The 21,007-nt window shown below is 40.5% G+C and overlaps 1 protein-coding gene across 2 annotated transcripts in view; it reads left to right on the top strand.

Annotated features, from left to right (window-relative positions):
• Positions 1-21,007, top strand: part of fbn2b (fibrillin 2b) — a 73,785-nt gene that overhangs the window by 44,020 nt on the left and 8,758 nt on the right. For both annotated transcript variants that reach the window (XM_044199443.1, XM_044199442.1), the window contains 38 exons: positions 887-1,126; positions 1,271-1,414; positions 1,664-1,783; positions 2,000-2,125; positions 2,215-2,337; positions 3,144-3,419; positions 3,577-3,630; positions 3,722-3,847; positions 4,371-4,496; positions 4,742-4,861; positions 5,974-6,111; positions 6,535-6,585; positions 6,788-6,913; positions 7,057-7,284; positions 7,494-7,619; positions 7,730-7,858; positions 8,086-8,211; positions 8,517-8,642; positions 8,811-8,933; positions 9,141-9,266; positions 9,538-9,663; positions 10,048-10,170; positions 10,350-10,472; positions 10,583-10,708; positions 10,820-10,942; positions 11,279-11,401; positions 12,086-12,247; positions 12,342-12,410; positions 12,596-12,721; positions 12,868-12,993; positions 13,164-13,313; positions 13,424-13,495; positions 13,599-13,724; positions 14,165-14,290; positions 15,310-15,435; positions 15,596-15,712; positions 20,521-20,649; positions 20,780-20,899. In XM_044199443.1, the coding sequence (XP_044055378.1) occupies positions 887-1,126; positions 1,271-1,414; positions 1,664-1,783; positions 2,000-2,125; positions 2,215-2,337; positions 3,144-3,419; positions 3,577-3,630; positions 3,722-3,847; positions 4,371-4,496; positions 4,742-4,861; positions 5,974-6,111; positions 6,535-6,585; positions 6,788-6,913; positions 7,057-7,284; positions 7,494-7,619; positions 7,730-7,858; positions 8,086-8,211; positions 8,517-8,642; positions 8,811-8,933; positions 9,141-9,266; positions 9,538-9,663; positions 10,048-10,170; positions 10,350-10,472; positions 10,583-10,708; positions 10,820-10,942; positions 11,279-11,401; positions 12,086-12,247; positions 12,342-12,410; positions 12,596-12,721; positions 12,868-12,993; positions 13,164-13,313; positions 13,424-13,495; positions 13,599-13,724; positions 14,165-14,290; positions 15,310-15,435; positions 15,596-15,712; positions 20,521-20,649; positions 20,780-20,899 (4,947 nt within the window). The remainder of the gene's footprint in view (positions 1-886; positions 1,127-1,270; positions 1,415-1,663; positions 1,784-1,999; positions 2,126-2,214; positions 2,338-3,143; positions 3,420-3,576; positions 3,631-3,721; positions 3,848-4,370; positions 4,497-4,741; positions 4,862-5,973; positions 6,112-6,534; positions 6,586-6,787; positions 6,914-7,056; positions 7,285-7,493; positions 7,620-7,729; positions 7,859-8,085; positions 8,212-8,516; positions 8,643-8,810; positions 8,934-9,140; positions 9,267-9,537; positions 9,664-10,047; positions 10,171-10,349; positions 10,473-10,582; positions 10,709-10,819; positions 10,943-11,278; positions 11,402-12,085; positions 12,248-12,341; positions 12,411-12,595; positions 12,722-12,867; positions 12,994-13,163; positions 13,314-13,423; positions 13,496-13,598; positions 13,725-14,164; positions 14,291-15,309; positions 15,436-15,595; positions 15,713-20,520; positions 20,650-20,779; positions 20,900-21,007) is intronic.

Raw genomic sequence — 21,007 nt, 5'->3', positions numbered from 1 at the left:
TGTTGACAACTACACATGATTCTAACAACATCTATGCTAGCTGATCCCAAACAAAGTGATGGATATTGAAATGAACAGAACATCCATCAGCTTCTTCCTCTGCTGACAAAAAACTGGCAGTCTCCACAATAGATTGTCTATGATTTGGCATGAGCACAGTCAGTAAATAAAGCCATGACCCATCATCTCCTCAGTCAAGCTGGAATTCAGAGAACTCTTCCTCTGCGTGAGACCGAATGATCTGAAACTGATCTGTTACTGATCAGCTTTCACTGGCACCGCCAAAATAGGATGTGTGTTTGATTTATTGTGACTGTCAAACTAAGTGAAGAACATGCATACATACATACATACAGTGCTGTACATGTATACTGTATACACATAGACTATATAAGTATATATATAGTCAAAGTACAGTCCATTTACCATACAATTAAATGATACATTAGACTTACTGTAACTACATGCCAAAGCAGAGTAGAGTAGATCATTATGCATGCACATTTTTCTCTTATTACTTGGTCAGGCTTTGCTCCAGTCAAAGCATATCTGAAACCAGTAAAACTCATACAGTTAGATGGTCAATTTAATAACAAACTTCAACAAAAGAACATCATAATTTATAAGTGCAATAGCTTTTGTGAATTCTGCAGTTCCAGGAGTACGTGTAGGACTAGGAGTGGTCATGGTGATCCAAAGTGCTTTTGAGTCTGAATTGCTATAATAATCCACATAAACTGTTTAAACACAAAACCTTTGTTGGCACAACTTGAGAGCTGATGAATATGTTCCTCCTCAGTTCCATCTGGATGGTAACAAATGAAACATAACCTTCAGTAGAATGCATCCTCTGACTTGTTTCCTGTGATCTCTGTTTCTCTTGTAGACCAGTTCAGGCGTCTGTGTATTGTGGGTGTTCCCCAAGGACATGGTCTCCCTCATGTCTACCCCAACGGACAGTTCCCCAACAGCAACGGTAACGGGTTTAATTATGGATACAAGTTCCCCAGTGTACCTAATGGAAACGGTAATGGAGGCATTGGTGGCAATGGAGGAGGAAGCTTTGGAGGTAATGGAGGAAGCTTTGGAGGCAATGGAGGAGGACTTCAGACCCACAGACATATAGGTGAGTCGCTCTGTGGATCTGAATAAGTCTGTTAAATGGCACTAGATAAAAGGGCACATTTCTAGAGTCGGATAAGTTGTATTTCTATGTCGTGTTTTTGTTTGCCTGCTGTGTTTTGTTAATGTGTCTGTTGTGTATTCTCAGACACGGTTCGTGAGAACAACACCATTGATGTGTGCAAACATTTCACCAACCTGTGTCTGAATGGACGCTGCATTCCCACACCCACGAGCTACCGCTGTGAGTGCAACATGGGCTACAGACAGGATGTTCGTGGGGAGTGTATCGGTAAGAAACGTGCTCACACACACGCTGTAGACTGTACAAGTTTTGATGCAGTGGTATTCATTCAGTTCTCAATATCCTCCCTGAGTGTGACGCTGCACTGCCATCTTCTGATGATTTAAGGAACCTAAAACAAGTGTAGTTTGATGCTTGCAGGAGAAATCCGCTCAAATGTGAATCGTGTTATTTGTGTTCGATATTTAAATCCATTCAGTCAGGATAGGTAACATAGGTTCATTTTTTTCTCTCCAGATGTAGATGAGTGTATGAGTAATCCATGTATCAATGGAGACTGTGTCAACACACCTGGATCGTACCATTGCAAGTGCCATGAGGGCTACCAGGGAACCCCGACAAAACAAGCCTGCATTGGTATGTCTGACTATGCTGTCAAACTATATTACTGTAACAATTCCCCATGATGTTTCTTTGATATAAATTTTGTATGTATGTATGTATCACTGAAGTAGTTTAAACACATTTCCCTAAAGCTTTGATGCACAGTTTAGTATGACTGGTGGTTAAAATACAATAAACTAAGCCACAAGCATCTTCTTCTTTCTCCTCTGCTTGCGCTCCTCTCTTTAGATATTGATGAGTGTATTGTGAATGGAGTGATGTGTCGCAATGGCCGCTGTGTCAACACAGAGGGAAGCTTTCAGTGTATCTGCAATGCTGGATTTGAGCTCACTCCTGATGGAAAGAACTGCATTGGTAAGGAGCCAACACAGAAACAGGTCAAACTTGACATGAACTTTCACCTTTATAAACTTGTCCTGAATTTTCCTCTTGTCTTCCTCCAGATCACGACGAGTGTGCCACCACCAACATGTGTCTGAATGGCATGTGTATCAATGAGGACGGCAGTTTTAAGTGTATCTGCAAGCCCGGCTTTGCTTTAGCACCTAACGGACGCTACTGCACCGGTATGATTGATTTATAAAGTACAAACAGAGACCTCAAGTCTTGTGCTAAACAGGCTGCTTCAAAAAAGTGTTGACAGATTTGGTGTTCTTTGAAATTCTGCAGATCCCTTTTTTGCACCCATTTGTGCAGTTTTGTTTTAGAAGTCAGACTTTTTGAAACATCCCCAAGGTGCTATTATGCACAGCCTAGAAACAGATAGATAGATGAATTTTTGAGTCTCTGTTGAGAGATTTTGTCTGGAAACTTTAAGAGTAGCTGTCATTGCGTTGCAGTCACACCATAACACAGAAAGCACAGGTGCATATCCCAAATACAACCTAGATAATGCTAACTCCCCATGACCTGATTCCCTATCAAGCTCTCTGTGTCTATCTTTTCATAATTATATGTTGTGTGTTTACGTATTTTAAATAGAGCATTAAAAATTAGAAGGGATTCTATTTACGACTGTTATTCTGAAAAAATGTAAGCCTTTTTTCCTTTAATTTTGTCGTGTTGTTCATGAGTTACTGTAGCTGTGAGATCAGTGTAATGTAAAACACTGACTTACATAATCCAAGATGGTTCAAATGTGGTTTTATAGACGTTTATTCTAGATGTTAAACATCTAGAATAATGATTATAAAAACTCATCATTAGATTGTTTTTATAGGAAACTCATAATTTGCATATTTACTGTTTTAAGTAATTTCTGGAGGCATTTTCCTTCAATTTACTAATTGAGATAGACCATTCTGTACACCTGTCTGCCGTAGCTCAAAAACTGAAGCCGACATGTATACATCATTTGCCCTCTCTTCATCAGATATTGATGAGTGTCAGACACCTGGCATTTGTATGAACGGCCGCTGCATCAACTCTGAGGGCTCCTTCCGCTGCGAGTGCCCTCCAGGCCTGGCTATTGATGTAGATGGGAGAGTGTGTGTGGACACACACATGAGGACCACCTGTTACGGCGCCATAAAGATGGGCACATGCTCGCGGCCGTTCCCTGGCGCAGTGACCAAGTCTGAATGCTGCTGTGCCAATCCTGAACATGGCTTTGGGGAGCCTTGCCAACCCTGCCCCTCCAGAAACTCAGGTAAAATCTTTGATTTGCTTTATACTGTTTATTGAAATTGTTAGAAATCTTGGTTCATTTTGTTAAAGTAAAAAAAAAAAAATGAAAAGAAACATGAATATCCAGCTCATCTAATGTGTTTTTGTGGGGTTTTTTTTCCTAATCATGTATTTTTCAGCTGAGTTCCAGGCTGTATGCAGCAGTGGTATTGGCATTACAGCTGATGGCAGAGGTGAGCATGTTATTCATGAATGTGAATGTTCCCACAGTGCTGTTTAGAAACACTCATATCAGTATTTATATACAAAATACCTGTCTTCTAGACATCAATGAGTGTGCCCTGGACCCGGACATTTGTCAGAACGGCATATGTGAGAACCTGAGAGGAAGCTACCGCTGCATCTGTAACATCGGTTATGAGTCTGACACAAGCGGCAAAAACTGTGTTGGTGAGTCAGAGTGGAGTGGATTGTTTTCATGATTAATGATGATTTAAAAGAAACAGTACATCCGTAGCTAGCACAGTTAGCCATGTTTAAAGTGAAACTATGTACCTTTCTGTTACTAGCGGCCAGTGTGGCCACAAATTAAAATTGCAGGATTAAGGTAAATGCTAAGACACAGTGTAACAGCAGCACAAGCAGAGAAAACTCATCATATTGTACAGCAATGTCTTTCTAAAGTTTGCTAACATTAGCCACCACAACCCTGCTGGTCATACCAGACCAAGTAAGGTTGTAGCAGCAACAGTGAGTATATTGAATTTAGGAAGTGTGTGTTTTATTGCTTAGTAATTTCTTTTTTAATTCTGTGAGAGAATGTGTTATTTCTTTTGTCAAAAGTTACATAGTCTCAGTACAATACTGCTGGTTTCCATGATAGCCCTCTAATTAGAAATGTTATAAACCTTAAATTACTGATTTCTATTTCCTGACTATTTACTAACCATTGCCTTCTCTCGCCTCCCTGCAGACATCAATGAGTGTCTGGTGAACCGTCTGCTTTGTGACAACGGTCTGTGCAGAAACACCCCCGGCTCCTACACCTGCTCCTGTCCTAAAGGATTTGTCTTCAAACCCGACTCAGAGACCTGTGAAGGTGAGCACACATTCTCACGTGTTTGTGCTGCCTCACATCCACATGTGTTTTGTCGTTTTCACCAACAATCAAGGTCATTATGAGGTGACATTATTACCAGATGTGTTGCATTTAGTTTCCAGTAAACATGTGGCTCGTTGAAAGAAGACACACAAATTGTGTTTGTAACTGCCAAATGCTGATGATGATCTATTTGAATCAGCCTCTTAGCCCTGACCTCAGGTGTGTGTTTGCACATGTTTCAGATATCAACGAATGTGAGTCCAACCCATGCATCAACGGAGCGTGTCGCAACGTGGCCGGGTCCTTCAGCTGCGAGTGCACACACGGCAGCAAGCTGGACTCCACCAACACCATCTGCGTGGGTAAGACATCCGTCCTCCCCAAATGCCTGACGCTAATTAGAGCAGCACCGCAGGGTCCTAGAAACAGCTTGTGTGAGATAATGATTACACACTGAGACATGAGTGTCAATGGGAAATAATTAGTGCAAGAGTCTTTTTGTCTAATCATTCTAATCAAGGTTTACTCTCCACTTTTGTAAACAAACACTGAGGTAATTTAGGCTTCCAGGAGCCATCCAGAGACATTACCATCCTCAGATGTTGGGCAAAATGGCACACACAGATCATTTATTAGATAAATACTTGCATGCATGACCTTGGTTCACATGGAGATTGCTTTACTTCATAAAGATCCACCACTGATTCAAAATGGCATGTGGTATGTAAGATTCTTTGCTGAGGTTAAATATTCCACTTGTTTGGAGGTTACTTTTGGGAAATCATTCTGAGAAAACTACAGGCTAATACAAAATACAGATGTTATTTTAAACTGGAAGGGAGAATGAGTCATTAAATAAACACTCATACATATTGCATGAGCTGGCTCTGTCACAGGTCTACAAATTCCTCTGGTTCATTTCTGTTTTCTGTTTTAGAGCCCATCACTCATCAGTGGAAGAAAGGGAAAGTAAATTGTGGTTTTGTGTTTGGGTGGCCTTGTGGTTTTGGAGAAAAGGTGTTACTGTTATGACTGTACACTCTTTCAGTTCATTAGGAATGCAATAGCATAGGATTAAATGGAATGATGCATAGGCTTTACTCAGCTTGGCGTGTAGCCAAAGACACAAGTTTTATGACAATAGGGAGAGTTGAAGGTGACATGTTGATTGTTTTTGTGGTGTATTTTGTTGCCATGGTTAAAGGTACCCTTCGGAGATTTTGACTGACTGAGCACTAGTGGTGCTTTGGAGTAATGTTTTGATGAGCAGAACAACTGTTTTGTTTGTATATTGTGCTCTCCTATTACGCACAAGGAAAATTTAATATTAATGTTTTATTATAATATTAAGGAACTGCACTCAACACTTGTTAGGCTTAAAGGATACACACAACTGAATGATAACTGTGTTTACAAGAAAACCCGACAGGGTATCTATAATCAATTCTTCCCTGTTGTTACTTTGGTTCCACAGACAGTATGAAGAGTACGTGCTGGCTAACGATACAAGACAACCGCTGCGAGGTCAACATCAACGGAGCCACACTGAAGTCTGAGTGCTGCTCCACATTGGGCGCCGCCTGGGGCAGCCCCTGTGAACCCTGCGAGATCGGTCAGTTTACACACACAGATGCTGTGTGTTTAATGTTTGTGATTCTGAGCTTTTTAATGCTAAAGGTTTAAGTAGTCCTCCAGACTTGAGGTTCAGGATTTGTAGAAAAACCTCTGAAACTGCATTAAGATCAGTGTTTAACAACCAAATTCACCATTGAAGGTACTGTGACACATTCTACTTATTCAGTTCAAAGGAAAATGACTGTTTTACATTAAGAACTATTACTAGAATAAAGGAACAAATAAAATAAAAAGAAAGTACCATCATATTGTGGACACCATAACTGGAACGATATCTAATTTTAATTAAAGGCCAATATTTCCCTTTTCGGAAAACCAATGTATGCATACAAACTCTACATTTAGTGTTCCTACATAAGATGTCCTTATTACATCCCTCAATCTTCTCATGTCTCCTCAGACACCGCCTGCTCTCGAGGGTTTGCTCGTATGAAGGGCCTTGTCTGTGAAGGTAAGAAAATTTGATAACTTAATGAACGGTGACAAACCTGCAGTGCTCACTTCATCCAACATTGAAGCCCATGAAATCTCTTTTTGTCCTTGTAATGTGCCTTAATTTTCTCCCTGTAGATTTTTTTTGATGAAAAATGTGTACATGTTAATGTGCGTTTCACCTTGTAATCGTGGTACTTAAAATGTTCCGCTCCCTGTAGACATTAATGAGTGTGAGGTGTTCCCTGGAGTGTGTACAAATGGCCGGTGTGTGAACACCCAGGGCTCGTTCCGCTGCGAGTGTGCTGAGGGTCTCACCTTGGACAGTTCTGGACGCACATGTGTGGGTAAGAGGACTGCACAACAAAGAAATCACACATCAAATCCAATGAAACAGTTATTTCCACCGACTATCATGTTACTGCACTATTAGGCCAAGTCTCAGAAACAGAGGTGACTTTGTTTTTCCTTTTATAACCAACTTTTCTAGATATGCGTAGCGAGCAGTGCTACATGAAGTGGCACGAGGATGAGTGTGGCCAGCCACTGCCAGGGAGATACCGTGTGGACATGTGCTGCTGTTCAGTGGGTGCTGCCTGGGGTATTGACTGTGAGGAATGTCCCAAAACAGGCACACCTGAGTACAGAGCCATCTGTCCCAGAGGGCCCGGCTTTGCCAACAGAGGAGATATTCTGACCGGCAGGCCGTTCTACAAAGGTACCAAGATTTTTCAGCTCACTAAATGTGGACGTTTTTATCCAAAGTGACCACATCAGACTGCCAAATTAGTTTTTAAAGACAACTCATCTTAATGGATCTGGATAGTGCTGTCAAATGAACATCTATACAGTAAATATACTTCGGTGACTTTAAACTATTTTGGGATCTTTGTGATATAGATTTTGATTTTGTGTCTTTCTCCCCAGATGTAAACGAGTGTAAGGTTTTCCAGGGTCTGTGTACTCATGGAAATTGCCGAAACACCATCGGTAGTTTCAAGTGTCGCTGCAACAATGGCTTCGCTCTGACCGCAGAAGAGAGGAACTGCACAGGTACGAGAGAGGGGCAGAGGGCGTCAAATTTATTTCATTTGAATGAAACAAATCTATCACAATCAGTATACAGTTAGTGAGTGTTCCTTTTTGATCTCGTTGTGTTTCAGACATTGATGAGTGCCGCATCTCCCCGGACTTGTGTGGTCACGGTGCCTGTGTCAACACACCTGGCAGCTTTGAGTGTGAATGTTTCGAGGGCTACGAGAGCGGCTTTATGATGATGAAGAACTGCATGGGTAAGTTGGAAACAAATTCACACACACAATTACACAATTTTGAATGATAAACTGTTTGAATTCATGTCCACAATGTGAAGTCACAGTCCAGTTTGGCAGATCACCTAATCTTTCCATTACTTCCATGTCCTTTCTTGTTCCTTTCCTCTTTTTAATTAATCTTTTCCCTCTCTTCCTCCTTTTTTTCCTCTTCATCCCTCATTCCCTTGCTTTCTCTCTGCTGACAGACATTGACGAGTGTGAGAGAAACCCCCTGTTGTGTCGTGGAGGAACCTGCCTGAACACAGAAGGGAGTTATGAGTGTGAATGTCCCACCGGACACTCGCTCAGCACCGATGGATCTGCCTGTGAAGGTGGATCATACAGCATACAGCACACACACATATATTCACACACAGGCTTCCTTGGTGTTATATATCATACTCAGCACATCCAAATGTTTTTTAAAAGCTAGTGCACTTGACACCTCAGTCAAGTCCTGAAAAACTAGTTTCACACAGTAAAACTTGTTGATCTGTTGTTGTTGTTGTTGTTGATCTTTTATCTTTTAGTTTCTATAAACTAGTGTTCTAATTATTATTCATTATTACCCTGACGTTCAATACACTACATCGTATATAATTCCTAATCCTCTGTACTTGTTTGCTGGTCCTGTCAGATGTGAATGAATGCCAGCTGAGTGACAACTTGTGCAAGAATGGCCAGTGTGTCAACATGCCGGGAACCTACCAGTGCTCCTGTGACACCGGTTACCAGGCCACACCGGACCGACAGGGCTGTGTTGGTGAGTAGAACAAACTTAATCCAAAACATTTACACCAATGTTGGATAATAAGGAAATTAAATATATTGATCTTTTTGTGTATTGACTTATTTTCACCCACTTTATCTATGTAATTCTAAGCGAATGAAACTTAGATGCCTAAACTGTAATTGTGACCTTTCTTTGCAGATATTGATGAATGTACCATTATGAACGGAGGCTGTGAAACCCACTGTACCAACTCAGAGGGCAGCTATGAGTGCAGCTGTAGTGAGGGCTACGCTCTTATGCCTGACCTCAGGACCTGTGCAGGTAATAAAACACAGCATATGTAAAGTATATCTGTTTTTCCAGAAACTAAAACTATAAAGAAATGCAACAATGTCACACTGTGATAGTTTCCATCATGTCCCATAGTTTTCCCATGAAAATAAAAAAGACTGATGTTTTTCTGGCTGGTGTTCTACGTGGTGTTGCCACCTATAGCATACTGAAATGTATTTCTGCTGTTTCTATTAGATATTGATGAGTGTGAGGAGACTCCAGACATCTGTGACGGAGGCCAGTGTACCAACATTCCCGGGGAATACCGCTGTCTATGTTACGATGGCTTCATGGCTTCTATGGACATGAGGACGTGTATCGGTGAGAAAAAAAACAGTACTTAGAATCTGAATGTAACTTTGGAAACCCATGCTGCAGTTTCTCTCATTTTACATGTGTATATCTTTAAATCTCTGACTCTCCTGTGTATTTGTTAACTACTTATTTCCTGTCTGCCACATGAATTTATTCATTCAGCCTCTCTGACCTGATCTATGGGACTTTCTCTGTCAGTCTCATTTTCTGTCCATGTAATCTCATAAGGCCAGAGTGTTCACATATTATCTGTGTCTGTCCATCCCTGTCTGCCCAGATGTGAACGAGTGTGACTTGAACCCAAACATCTGTCTCCACGGCGACTGCGAGAACACCAAAGGCTCCTTCATCTGCCACTGTCAGCTGGGATACTTTGTCAAGAAGGGATCCACGGGTTGCACAGGTACACACACCCACACACATAAACACAAACATGAGGGCCTGAGCTGTCTCTGAAAGGTCTGGGCCTCTGTGTGTCCATATCTGAGTTGAGCATTGAGACAGATCACCCATGCATACAGTAGTTCCAGGTCTACAATTTTTAAAGTGATGATTTATTCATGACTAACTACTTATAGAATTAAAAACTATCTGCTAAGCAAAAAGCTAAATTTTCACATCTCTTTGCATGCCATTAATATAGGAGCATTTCACTTAAAAAAAAGTATGCTGCAATATTCTTTATAGTCTTTGTTGTTGTTTTGTTTAATGTTCAAAGGGAAATAGCCAGTACAAATATGTGTGTTTCTGCCTGTTTATTGGCTAATTGATCTCCATATCTCTCCAGATGTTGATGAGTGTGAGATCGGGGCTCATAACTGCGACATGCATGCTGCCTGTATCAACGTGCCTGGAAGCTTTAAATGTCGCTGTCGAGACGGCTGGGTGGGAGACGGCATCAAGTGTCTCGGTGAGTACATTTTCAGAATATCTTAGCTGTGATGTGGTTTTGAGACCAGATAGTTTTATGTTGCAATGCGAGTTTTAAGACAAAATAAAGGAACAAAATTGTCTCTTGTACCCAAGAATATTTGATTTTTTGACTGTTTTGATTGAGTTCTTCCATCAAGTTTCTCTCTCTTCCTGCAGATCAGGATGAGTGCTCTGCAGAGGACCACAACTGCAACCCCAATGCAGACTGTGTCAACACACCAGGATCCTACAGGTGTACATGCAAGGAGGGCTTTAATGGAGATGGATTTTCTTGCTCTGGTAAGATGGCTGAAACTTTCTAAATTAATCCTAATTGAATACTAGCTACTGTGTGTGCAGTGAGCTTCATGCACAGTAAGTATATAATGCCCTGGTCCGTTCTCTTTCAGATATGGATGAGTGTGCAGACAACGTGAACCTGTGTGAGAACGGCCAGTGTCTGAATGCTCCAGGTGGCTACCGCTGCGAGTGTGAGATGGGCTTCACTCCAACAGAAGACAGCAAGGCCTGTCAAGGTGCTGCACTCATTCTGTCACATTTCGTTCTCTTCTTTTTACTGTTCTTGTTTCACTCAGGTAGTGTAACTAACATTTTCTCTCTCTCTCTCTCTGTCGCCTTTGCCACAGACATTGATGAGTGTAATTTCCAGAACATCTGTGTGTTTGGAACGTGCCAGAACCTTCCAGGGATGTTCCGCTGTGTGTGTGATGATGGTTACGAACTGGACCGCAGTGGAGGAAACTGCACTGGTCAGTGCAGTACTTCTGTAACTGTAGCTCTAAAATTACTGAGTTCAGACACAGAACAGACTCAAATAGCTTGGCTGATATCCAAGATATGCAAAGATGCATCTGCTTAAGCCATCCGATTATACCCTTCATTTCACAGTCTTTGTACAGTTTACCTACAACTCGCCCTCAGTTAGTTTGTGACATAAACAAGATTTTAAATAATTAAAAGTACAAAAAGTATTTTTGGTTTCTATACTTAGAGCAGCATACAAACTAAAAGGTTCATACATGTCAGAAAGGTGTCTGTTATCTGGTGTGTGTTGCTGAGCTTGTGTGTGTCACTGTGTACGGCAGACATCAACGAGTGTGCTGACCCTGTGAACTGCATCAACGGGCTGTGTGTGAACACTCCAGGGAGCTACCTGTGTAACTGCCCAACTGACTTTGAGCTCAACCCCACCGGAGTGGGCTGCGTGGGTGAGTCACACTTAAAGCTGGCAGGTTCAAATCTATGGCAAGGCTGAAAAAAGACAAACCCTTTAACAATTAGCAGATTTTAATGAAGAAGACCATGTTGTTCTCCAGTAGGTGATCCTTTATGATGGAGTATATATCAGTAGAGGAATAGTAAAGGAATAAATACACAAAATGCACAAAGATATTTAGAAATTAGGCATAACAAGGAGCAGGTTCTGCATCATTCAGACTTAAACTGTAGGAGGTGACGCCTCATTTACTTAAAGCACCACCATGAGGTAAATTAGTATTTTAACGGTTTAACGGTTTAACAGTTTTGTTATCCTTTACTTATAACACTCTCTTTAACAGTGTAATTATCAAATAGAGACAAAATTTATCTTCCTTCTCAAATGTGTTTAATATCAGGCCAGTGGTGCTGCAGTTATGGCCTTTTGAAGTGAAATACCTTCTCCAGTATAAATAATCAAAATCAGTGCATTACATCAGTATTTTTTAAATATGACAACATAGTGACCAGATGCAGCATCCCTTCAAAATTGAACCAGTGATGACAGATGATTAAAAAGATTTAATTGCGTATAAGCCTAACCACACTTTATTTCATTCATACATTTACGCATCATCCAGTTACATGAAAGTGAAGACTCCACGTAGTTATAAGTGAATATGTATATTTCTCAGATACCCGTGTTGGCAACTGCTTCCTGGATATCCTTGCACGTGGTGATGGAGGAATCTCCTGCAGTGCGGAGATCGGAGTGGGCGTGACACGAGCTTCCTGTTGCTGCTCCCTGGGAGGAGCCTGGGGAAACCCCTGTGAACTGTGCCCCGCCGCCAACTCCAGTATGCACCACAGTACCTCAACCAATCAATTACTTAATATTTACTGCAAAATGCACATCCATGTCATAGTTAAAATATACTCTCTCGTCTGTAGCGGAATATAAGACTCTTTGTCCAGGAGGAGAGGGATTCAGACCCAACCCCATCACTGTTATCCTTGAAGGTAATCCATCCAGCTTTCTCTGTTTTCCAGTCTTGTACTGAATTAACAATGGCAACTGCAGCTACGGCCAGTGTACCCTAAACCCTAAACTTTGGCTTCTATTTCAGAATTTTTAAAATGCAATCTAACATAAAATCAATACATTAGTGACATCTATGGATGTAACCATTTGAATTATTCTCTAGATATTGATGAGTGCCAGGAGCTGCCAGGACTCTGCCAGGGTGGAAACTGTGTTAATACCTTTGGTAGTTTCCAGTGTGAGTGTCCAGCAGGCTACTATCTCAACGAGGAGACTCGCATCTGCGAGGGTAAGAACTGAAAGAGAAATTACACCCAATTAGTTCATTGACTGAAACTGTATTGACTGAAAAATATGTTAGCCCCTCATTTATATTATATAAATCACCTGTAAGGGAAAAATTAACGACCTGCCGTCATGTATCTTTACGTGCAGATATCGATGAGTGCACAACCCACATTGGGATCTGTGGACCTGGTACCTGCTACAACACTCTGGGCAACTACACCTGTGTGTGTCCCCCTGAATACATGCAGGTCAATGGAGGAAACAACTGTATGGGTGAGTGGGAGAGACCTCTCTTGGACTGACAAGAAAATATTTACTCTCATCATGTTGTCTAAAAGTAAACTTAAAAAGTAAATCACAATTTGAAAAGGGTAAACAATTCTAAGTGCCCGCTTTCAGCTTTTGGATTTAAAGGATCGACTTTCTTCCTCCTTGTAATACAGACATGAGGAAGAGTGTGTGTTACCGTAACTTCAACGACACGTGTGAGAACGAGCTGTCCTTCAACATGACCAAGAAGATGTGCTGCTGTGCCTACAACGTGGGAAAAGCCTGGAACAAGCCGTGTGAGGCCTGTCCAACTCCTGCTACCAGTGAGTGTCAATCAATACACTCAAACGTACTCTGAAACAACTGTGACAACATTGGTGTATGAGTAAGTTTTATTACTGTCACTGAGTGTCTCCTGTCCTGTCTGTTTCAGCTGAGTACCAGTTACTGTGTGGTAACCAGGCTCCTGGCTTCATCATTGACATCCACACTGGAAAGCCAATTGGTAAGGTCATTACAAGGTCAACACTGGTGCAATACAGTACAAAACTGGTAATGGTACAAGGTACAGTTTACATGATAACATTCTGTGTTGTTGTTTTGTGCAGATATTGATGAGTGCAGGGAGATCCCTGGTATCTGTGCCAATGGAGTGTGTATCAACCAGATCGGGAGCTTCCGCTGTGAATGTCCAATGGGCTTCAGCTACAACAACATTCTGCTCATTTGTGAAGGTAAAACTCAGGCCTCACATAACGTTTTATTCTGTCTCGCTCTTCTTACTGTGTCTTTTGCAGTGAGGGAAGATAACGGTAACTACCTGTGATTTGAAAACCACACACACCTATTATGACAAAAATGTGCACATGGTGGCGTTACATAGATTACATAGCTATTTTTGTTACCTGTCTCTGTCTCACTCTCTGCACACAAAAAAATAAGCACACACACATACACACACTTCCACTTTTACAAGCAGTTCATTCAGTGGAGTTAATGCTGCCTTTTCCCACATGAATTATGCCTTTGTAAAGACAAGTATAGTGGCTCTGAATAGGAGCACCTGCCTGGACCTTGTCTCCTGCTGTCCACAAGCTGACTGCCTGCTCTGACCAGACAGTTACGGAGCATGTGATTGATGTCCACTGTTTCTCTCTTTCGTCCTCCTGTGTAGATATTGATGAGTGTAACAGCGGGGACAACCTGTGCCAACGCAACGCCAATTGTATCAACATTCCCGGCAGCTACCGCTGCGAGTGCTCACCTGGCTTCAAACTGTCGCCCAGCGGGGCCTGTGTGGGTGAGTCTAGCCTGTCGGACAGGCCTTACTGGGGTTTCCCATCATTAAATACTCGGAGGTGGACAGATAGACTGATTGTGTTGGTGATGTGAGGAAAATGTAAAACATGCACATCCCTTGTTGAAGGAAAGTTATTATAATTAGCATTTACGGGACAGTGAAAATGCTGAGGTACATTAATTAACACCAGCCTTTGCCTAAACACAACACTAGTTTATGCCTGGTTTGATTTTATTCTGTCATAAACAATCTACATATAACACGTGTCCAAATATTCACAAAACAAAAAAAGAAGAAAACCAAAACAAAAGGCAAAAGTTCAATCTGACATGCGACCTGGACATGCAAGAACAAATGAAATAAAACAGAACAAAATTTTATATATATAGCAGGCAACACACACAAGCATGCTACATGGAATGTACTGTATATACAGTGGGATTCCTGCATATAAAGTGCAATGAATTATATTAGTGCTGCATAAAATAAAATTCAATTTTTACACTATTTCACAAACATGACATAAAATAAAAGAGAGAGAAAAGGAAGAGAAAGGAAAAAGAAAAAAGGGGGATATACCCGTCTAATCAACCATTCACCCACCTGCCCTACCTGTGTTCAATTTGTGTGTCGTTCAAGAAAAGAAATAAATGGTGACCATATTTATAAAAATGGTTTCAGTATATCATTCAAGATCAACCTTATTCTTTCTAGGTCTTATGTATCAATTAGTTCTTTGAGCCACAGTTTCACTGGAGGAACTTGCTTTTGTCCAGAATTTAAGTATATGTTTATTTGCTGCTATTAGCCTATAGGAGACGTGGAGGAGAAATGTTGTTGAGAAGCAGTCAATTTACTAAATGCCTCCAATATTCCCATTATAATTACTTTTGAATCTGACATTTTATAGACTAAACGGTTAATCTAAAAATAATCAACAGATTCATCAATAGCTAAAATAATTGTTAGTTGCAGCCCTTTAGAATACGTTAATATTTTCATTTCTGTTTCTTTTTTAGACCGCAATGAGTGCCAGGAGATTCCTAATGTATGCAGCCATGGAGAGTGTATTGATACGCAGGGAAGCTATCGCTGTCTCTGCCACAATGGCTTCAAGGCTACTGCTGACCAGACCATGTGCATGGGTGAGAAGCACAATCTGAAACTATACTAATACACACTACACTTTGTTGCATGTAATCCTGTAGAGTAAGTAATAGTTGTAACATAATGCATACTTTCTATATGTGAATGTTTTTACTGTCTCACCCACTCTAAATGTTGTTCTTTCTGTGTGTATTTTAGACATTGATGAGTGTGATAGACAGCCATGTGGTAACGGTACCTGTAAAAACACAGTAGGATCCTACAACTGCCTCTGCTTCCCTGGCTTCGAGCTCACACACAATAACGACTGCATGGGTAAGGGTCATCTACTGTTCTACTCTACAAAGGTCAACAGCAGTTAGTCTTTTCTTTTATAGGTCAAAGTCTTGACACGGATTTAGATGTAATATTGTGTTGTGGTTCCTAGCCAAAACCCCCTCCAGGCAAGGATATTTTACCTAGAGACAGCCAATCTCGGAACCCATTGGCTATCGTCTGACGAAGTTTTAGCCTCTGGGGGCAATGGCCAATATTTCAGGGCTTCTGGTGTAGCCAGCGGATATACGGATAACAGATATCTGGGCCAAGACATCCTCTTCTGCGCACCCTATCACTTTAACAGCAACTCCAATTCAATTAAAAAACAAATCCTCAGTTCTAGTATTAATTCAGTTCAATTCAATTTCAATTCAATTTTATTTATATAGGGGCAATTCATAACAGAAGTTATCTCATTGCATTTTTCCTATAGAGCAGGTCTAGTCCATACTCTTTATAATATTATTTATAGAGACCCAACAATTCCCACCAAGAGCAAGCACTTGGCGACAGTGGCAAGGAAAAACGTCCTTTTAAGAGGCAGAAACCTTGAGCAGAACCAGACTCAGGGTGGGCGGCCATCTGCCGCTGCCGGTTGGGTTAAGAGAGAGAGAGAGAGAGAGAGAGAGAGCAGGAGGAAGCACAATGAAATTTCCACATAGAATTTTAAAATAATAATAATGTAAGGGTAGTGGTAATATTAATATTAATAAAATAATAATAGGAATAATAATATTAGGAATAATAATGATAATAATATTAATAATAAGACTAATAATGATAATTGTAGCAGTGGTTGTCAAGCAGGAAAATGGGGATAGTAGGAAGCCTGCAATCATAGATCCAGGCTCTACAGCTTCGGAGGCAGAAATACCTGCTGAAAGCAACAGAAGGAGAGAGGAGAAAGATGAGAAAGCACAAAACTACGGGAGAGAGAAGATGTTGGGTTAGTAACATGCATTAACGGGATAAGAATGCATACAGATGGAGAGGGAGAGAGGAGCTCAGTGCATCATGGATAGTCTCCCGACAGTCTAGGCCTATAGCAGCATAACTAAGGGATAGTTCAGGACTCACCCAAGCCAGCCCTAACTATGAGCTTTGTCAAAGAGGAAAGTCTTAAGCCTACTCTTAAATGTAGAGATGGTGTCTGCCTCCCGAACCCAAACTGGGACCTGATTCCACAGGAGAGGAGCTTGATAACTGAAGGCTCTGGCTCCCTTTCTACTTTTGGAGAAGTAAACCTCAAGTAAACCTGCATTCTGGGAGCACAGTGTTCTAGTGGGGTAATAAGGTACTATGAGCTCTTTAAGATACTATGGTGCCAGACCATTAAGAGCTTTGTAGGTGAGGAGAAGGATTTTAAATTCTATTTTGGATTTTACAGGGAGCCAGTGCAGAGAAGCTAATATTGGAGAAATACGATCTCTGTTCCTAGTTCTTGTCATTACACATGTCGCATTCTGGATCAACTGGAGAGTCTTAAGGGACTTTTTTGGTCAACCTGATAATAAGGAATTGCAATATTCCAGCCTAGAAGTAAGAAGTAAGAAATTCATGGACTAGTTTTCTGCATCATTTTGAGACAGGATGTGTGTGTGATTTTTTGCAAGGTTACGTAGGTGAAAGAAGGCAGTCCTTGAAGTTTGTTTTCTGCAGGAGTTAAAGGATATATCCTGATCAAAGATAACTCCGAGGTTCATTACGGTGGTGCTGGAGGCCAGGGCAATGCCATCTAGAGTAACTATATCTTTAGATAGATACATCATGTCTCTGAGGCGTTTGGGGCCAAGTACAATAACTTTAGTTTTGGCTGAGTTTAACATCAGAAAATTGTCATCCAGGTTTTTATGTCCTTAAGGTATGCTTGAAGTTTAGCTAACTGATTAGTTTCAGCTGGTGTGATCGATAGATATAATTGGGTATCATCTGCAATGAAACAATGAAAGGAGTGTTTCCTAATAATAAGACTGTGTAGTCCCTCATTCGTCCAGGAGTGTTCCATTGTAGAAAAGGTTTCAGTCGTAGTCATCTGGACACTGTTTTCAGAATCAAGACGTTTCGGCTCCCATCCGGAAGTCATTCTCAATTGTGAAAATGGTCTGAGAACTCAATACTGCCTAAAGGAAGCATATATAAAGTGAATAGAATCGGTCCAAGAACAGAACCGTGTGAAACTCTGTGATTAACTTTGGCGCGCATGGACGATTCATTGTTAACATACAAACTGAAATCAGTCTGATAGAAAGGATTTAAACCAGCTTAGTGCAGTTCCTTTAATGCCAATTAAATGTTCCAGTCTCGGTATTATGATGTGATAGTCAATGGTGTCAGATGCAGCACTAAGATCGAAGAGGTACTGAGACAAGTCCATTGTCTGATGCAATTAGAATGTTATTTGTAAGTGCTGCCATTGCTGTCTCTGTGCTATGATGCACTCTAAATTCTGGCTGAAAATCCTAAAATAAACTATTGGTATTTAGAAAGTCACACAACTGATAGGCGACTGCTTTCTCAAAGATCTTAGAGAGAAAGGGAAGGTTAGATATAGGTTTATAGTTGGCTAAAACCCCTGGATCAAGAGTGGGCTTTTTAAGAAGAGGTTTAATTACAGCTACTTTAAAGGCCTGTGGTACATAGCCTGTTAAAAAAGACAGATTGATCATATCTAGTAAAGAAGTGCTAACTAAAGGTAAAACTTCATTAAGCAGACTATTTGGGATGGGGTCTAAGAGACAGGTTGATGGCTTAGATGAAGAAATTGTTGAAGTTAGTTGGAGAAGGTCAATAGGAGAAAAGCAGTCTACATATATTTCAGGTTTTACAGCTGTTTCTAAGGTTTCTGTCTTTAAGGATATATCATTGCCGATTGAGGGCAGGACGGGATGAATTTTGTCTCTAATAATTAAAATTTTATCATTAAAGAAGTCATCATGAAGTCGTTACTACTGATGACTATAGGAATACATGGTTCAATAGAGCTGTGACTCTTTGTCAGCCTGGCTACAGTGCTGAAAAGAAACCTAGTGTTGTTCATATTTTCCTCTATTGATGATGAGTAATAGGCTGCTCTGGCATTGTGGAGGGCCTTCCTTTATGTTTTAAGACTATCTTGCCAGACTAAACAAGATTCTTCCAGATTTGTGGAACACCATTTCCTTTCAAGTTTTCGTGATGTTTGCTTTAATTTGCAGGTTTGGGGGTTATACCATGGAACTAACCTTCTTTGTTTTATTATCTTCTTTTTTAGAGGGGCAATAGAGTTGAGTGTCATTGGCAGTGAACCTGCAGCACTATTAAAAGATGATCAATTTGGGAGGGACTGAAATTAGCATCGGTGTTCTCTGCTATATTGAGACATGACATTAAATTAAATGCAGAGGGAATCACATCCTTAAATTTAGCTACAGCACTTTTTGCCTAATGGCGTGTAGTCCAGTAATAGGAGTTCAAAAGTTATTAAATAATGGTAAAAAAGCATTCTGTGGAAAGACTATTAAATGTTCAATTTCAATGTCATATGCCAGAACAAGGTTGAGGATGAGGTTAACAGTGAGTGGGTTTATGTACACTCTGACAGAAGCCAATCGAATGAGATAAACACAGTACTAAGGCTATCATTATCAACATCCACATGAATATTTAAATCACCTACAGTAATTACTTTATCTGTTTTAAAGACTAAACTTGATAAAAAATTTAGAATAAGGACCAGGAGTGCAGTACACTATAGCAAATAGATTTGGCTGTAGTGTTTTTCAGTTTGGGTGTAAAAGACTAAGAACAAGACTTTCAAATGAGTTATAATTTAGTTTAGGGTTAGGGATAATTTTAGGCTTGAGTCGAAGATGGCTGCAATTCCAACTCCTTGGCCGGTGCCTCGAGGAATGTGAGTATTAATATGACTGGGTGGAGTGGATTCATTTAGGCCCTTCATGACCCAGCCAGGTTTCAGTAAGACAAAATAAATCAATATGACAATATGATATTAAAACACAACAATCAATGACTGAGATCTGATGTTTAAGTGTCCACATTTAATTATCCTATTTTGTTGTGCTATTTCAGCGGAAGTAAAAAAAAATTTGGTTTTTATGTAAAACTCCTCTTCTGTTAACTTTTGATTTTTGGGGCAGACACTGTCACTAAGGAGTTTTGGGTGGGTAACTGCTCTGGAAGCGCAGAGAAGCTTGTAGGACTTCAACTCTGCCTCCTGGTCTCAACTCTGGATTGTCATGGTTTAGGTCCACTAATAAACTCCAGATTTCTAGATATGAGAGCTGCTCCATCTAAAGTGGGATGAAAGTCATCTCTCCTAATCAGACCAGGTCTTTCCCAGAAAGTCAGCCAATTATCTACAAAGCCCAGATCATTTGCTGATGTATTAGCTACACATCAAATACAAAAGATTAAGAGCTTTTGAAATAAGAGCCCAGAGGCTCTGGAACGCCCAAGGAAATAAGTCAGGCTGAGTCAGTGGCTTCTTTTGAATCTAAGCTTAAAACGTCCTTTTATCGCACCGCCTTCCCAGATTTCATCAGATTCCAGTTTTTATTATTTACTGTGGTTCGTTTAATATTTTTATTTTATTACTGCTGTTTTTCATTTGTTTTTAATTCATTTGTAATTTAATTTAATGTTTTATGTGTTCTTTGCTTGCTATTTGAAGCACTTTGTAACTTTGTTTTGATAAGTGCTATGTAAATAAAGATATTATCATTATTATTATTTCAGAAACTCTTGATGCCAGGAAAATAATTAATTTATTCAAAAAATTCATTATCCTTTCAATGTTTACCTTACAGACATAGATGAGTGCAGTGCCCTCCAGGGCCAAGTGTGCAGGAACGGACAGTGTATCAATGGACTCGGGTCCTTCCAGTGTCTCTGCAATGAGGGTTATGAGAATACTCCGGATGGGAAGAACTGTGTCGGTAAGTCAGTGATTAAATATACAAGAAAAAGTAAGAGCATGGTGGGGTATTTATAGACCTTCATACAGTACAGTTTATCTGACATATACAGACATAAACACACATTCTCTGATTTGTACATTTTTCACAGATATCAATGAGTGTGTGAGTCTGCCCGGCACTTGCTCTCCCGGAACTTGTCAGAATCTGGACGGATCCTTCAGATGTATCTGCCCTCCTGGCTATGAGGTGCAAAATGACCAGTGTATAGGTAAGGCACAAATACACACATACAGGGATAGACACTCTTAAGTGCGGACTAAATGCTCCACATATACTCAAACCAGCAACCGAGCCATCTGCTCTAACACACACTCAC

Source organism: Siniperca chuatsi, linkage group LG6 (assembly GCF_020085105.1).
Source record: "Siniperca chuatsi isolate FFG_IHB_CAS linkage group LG6, ASM2008510v1, whole genome shotgun sequence".
NCBI classification, from domain to species: domain Eukaryota; kingdom Metazoa; phylum Chordata; class Actinopteri; order Centrarchiformes; family Sinipercidae; genus Siniperca; species Siniperca chuatsi.
The sequence above is the reverse complement of the archived record's forward strand: the minus strand, read 5'-3'. Positions and strand labels throughout refer to the sequence as shown.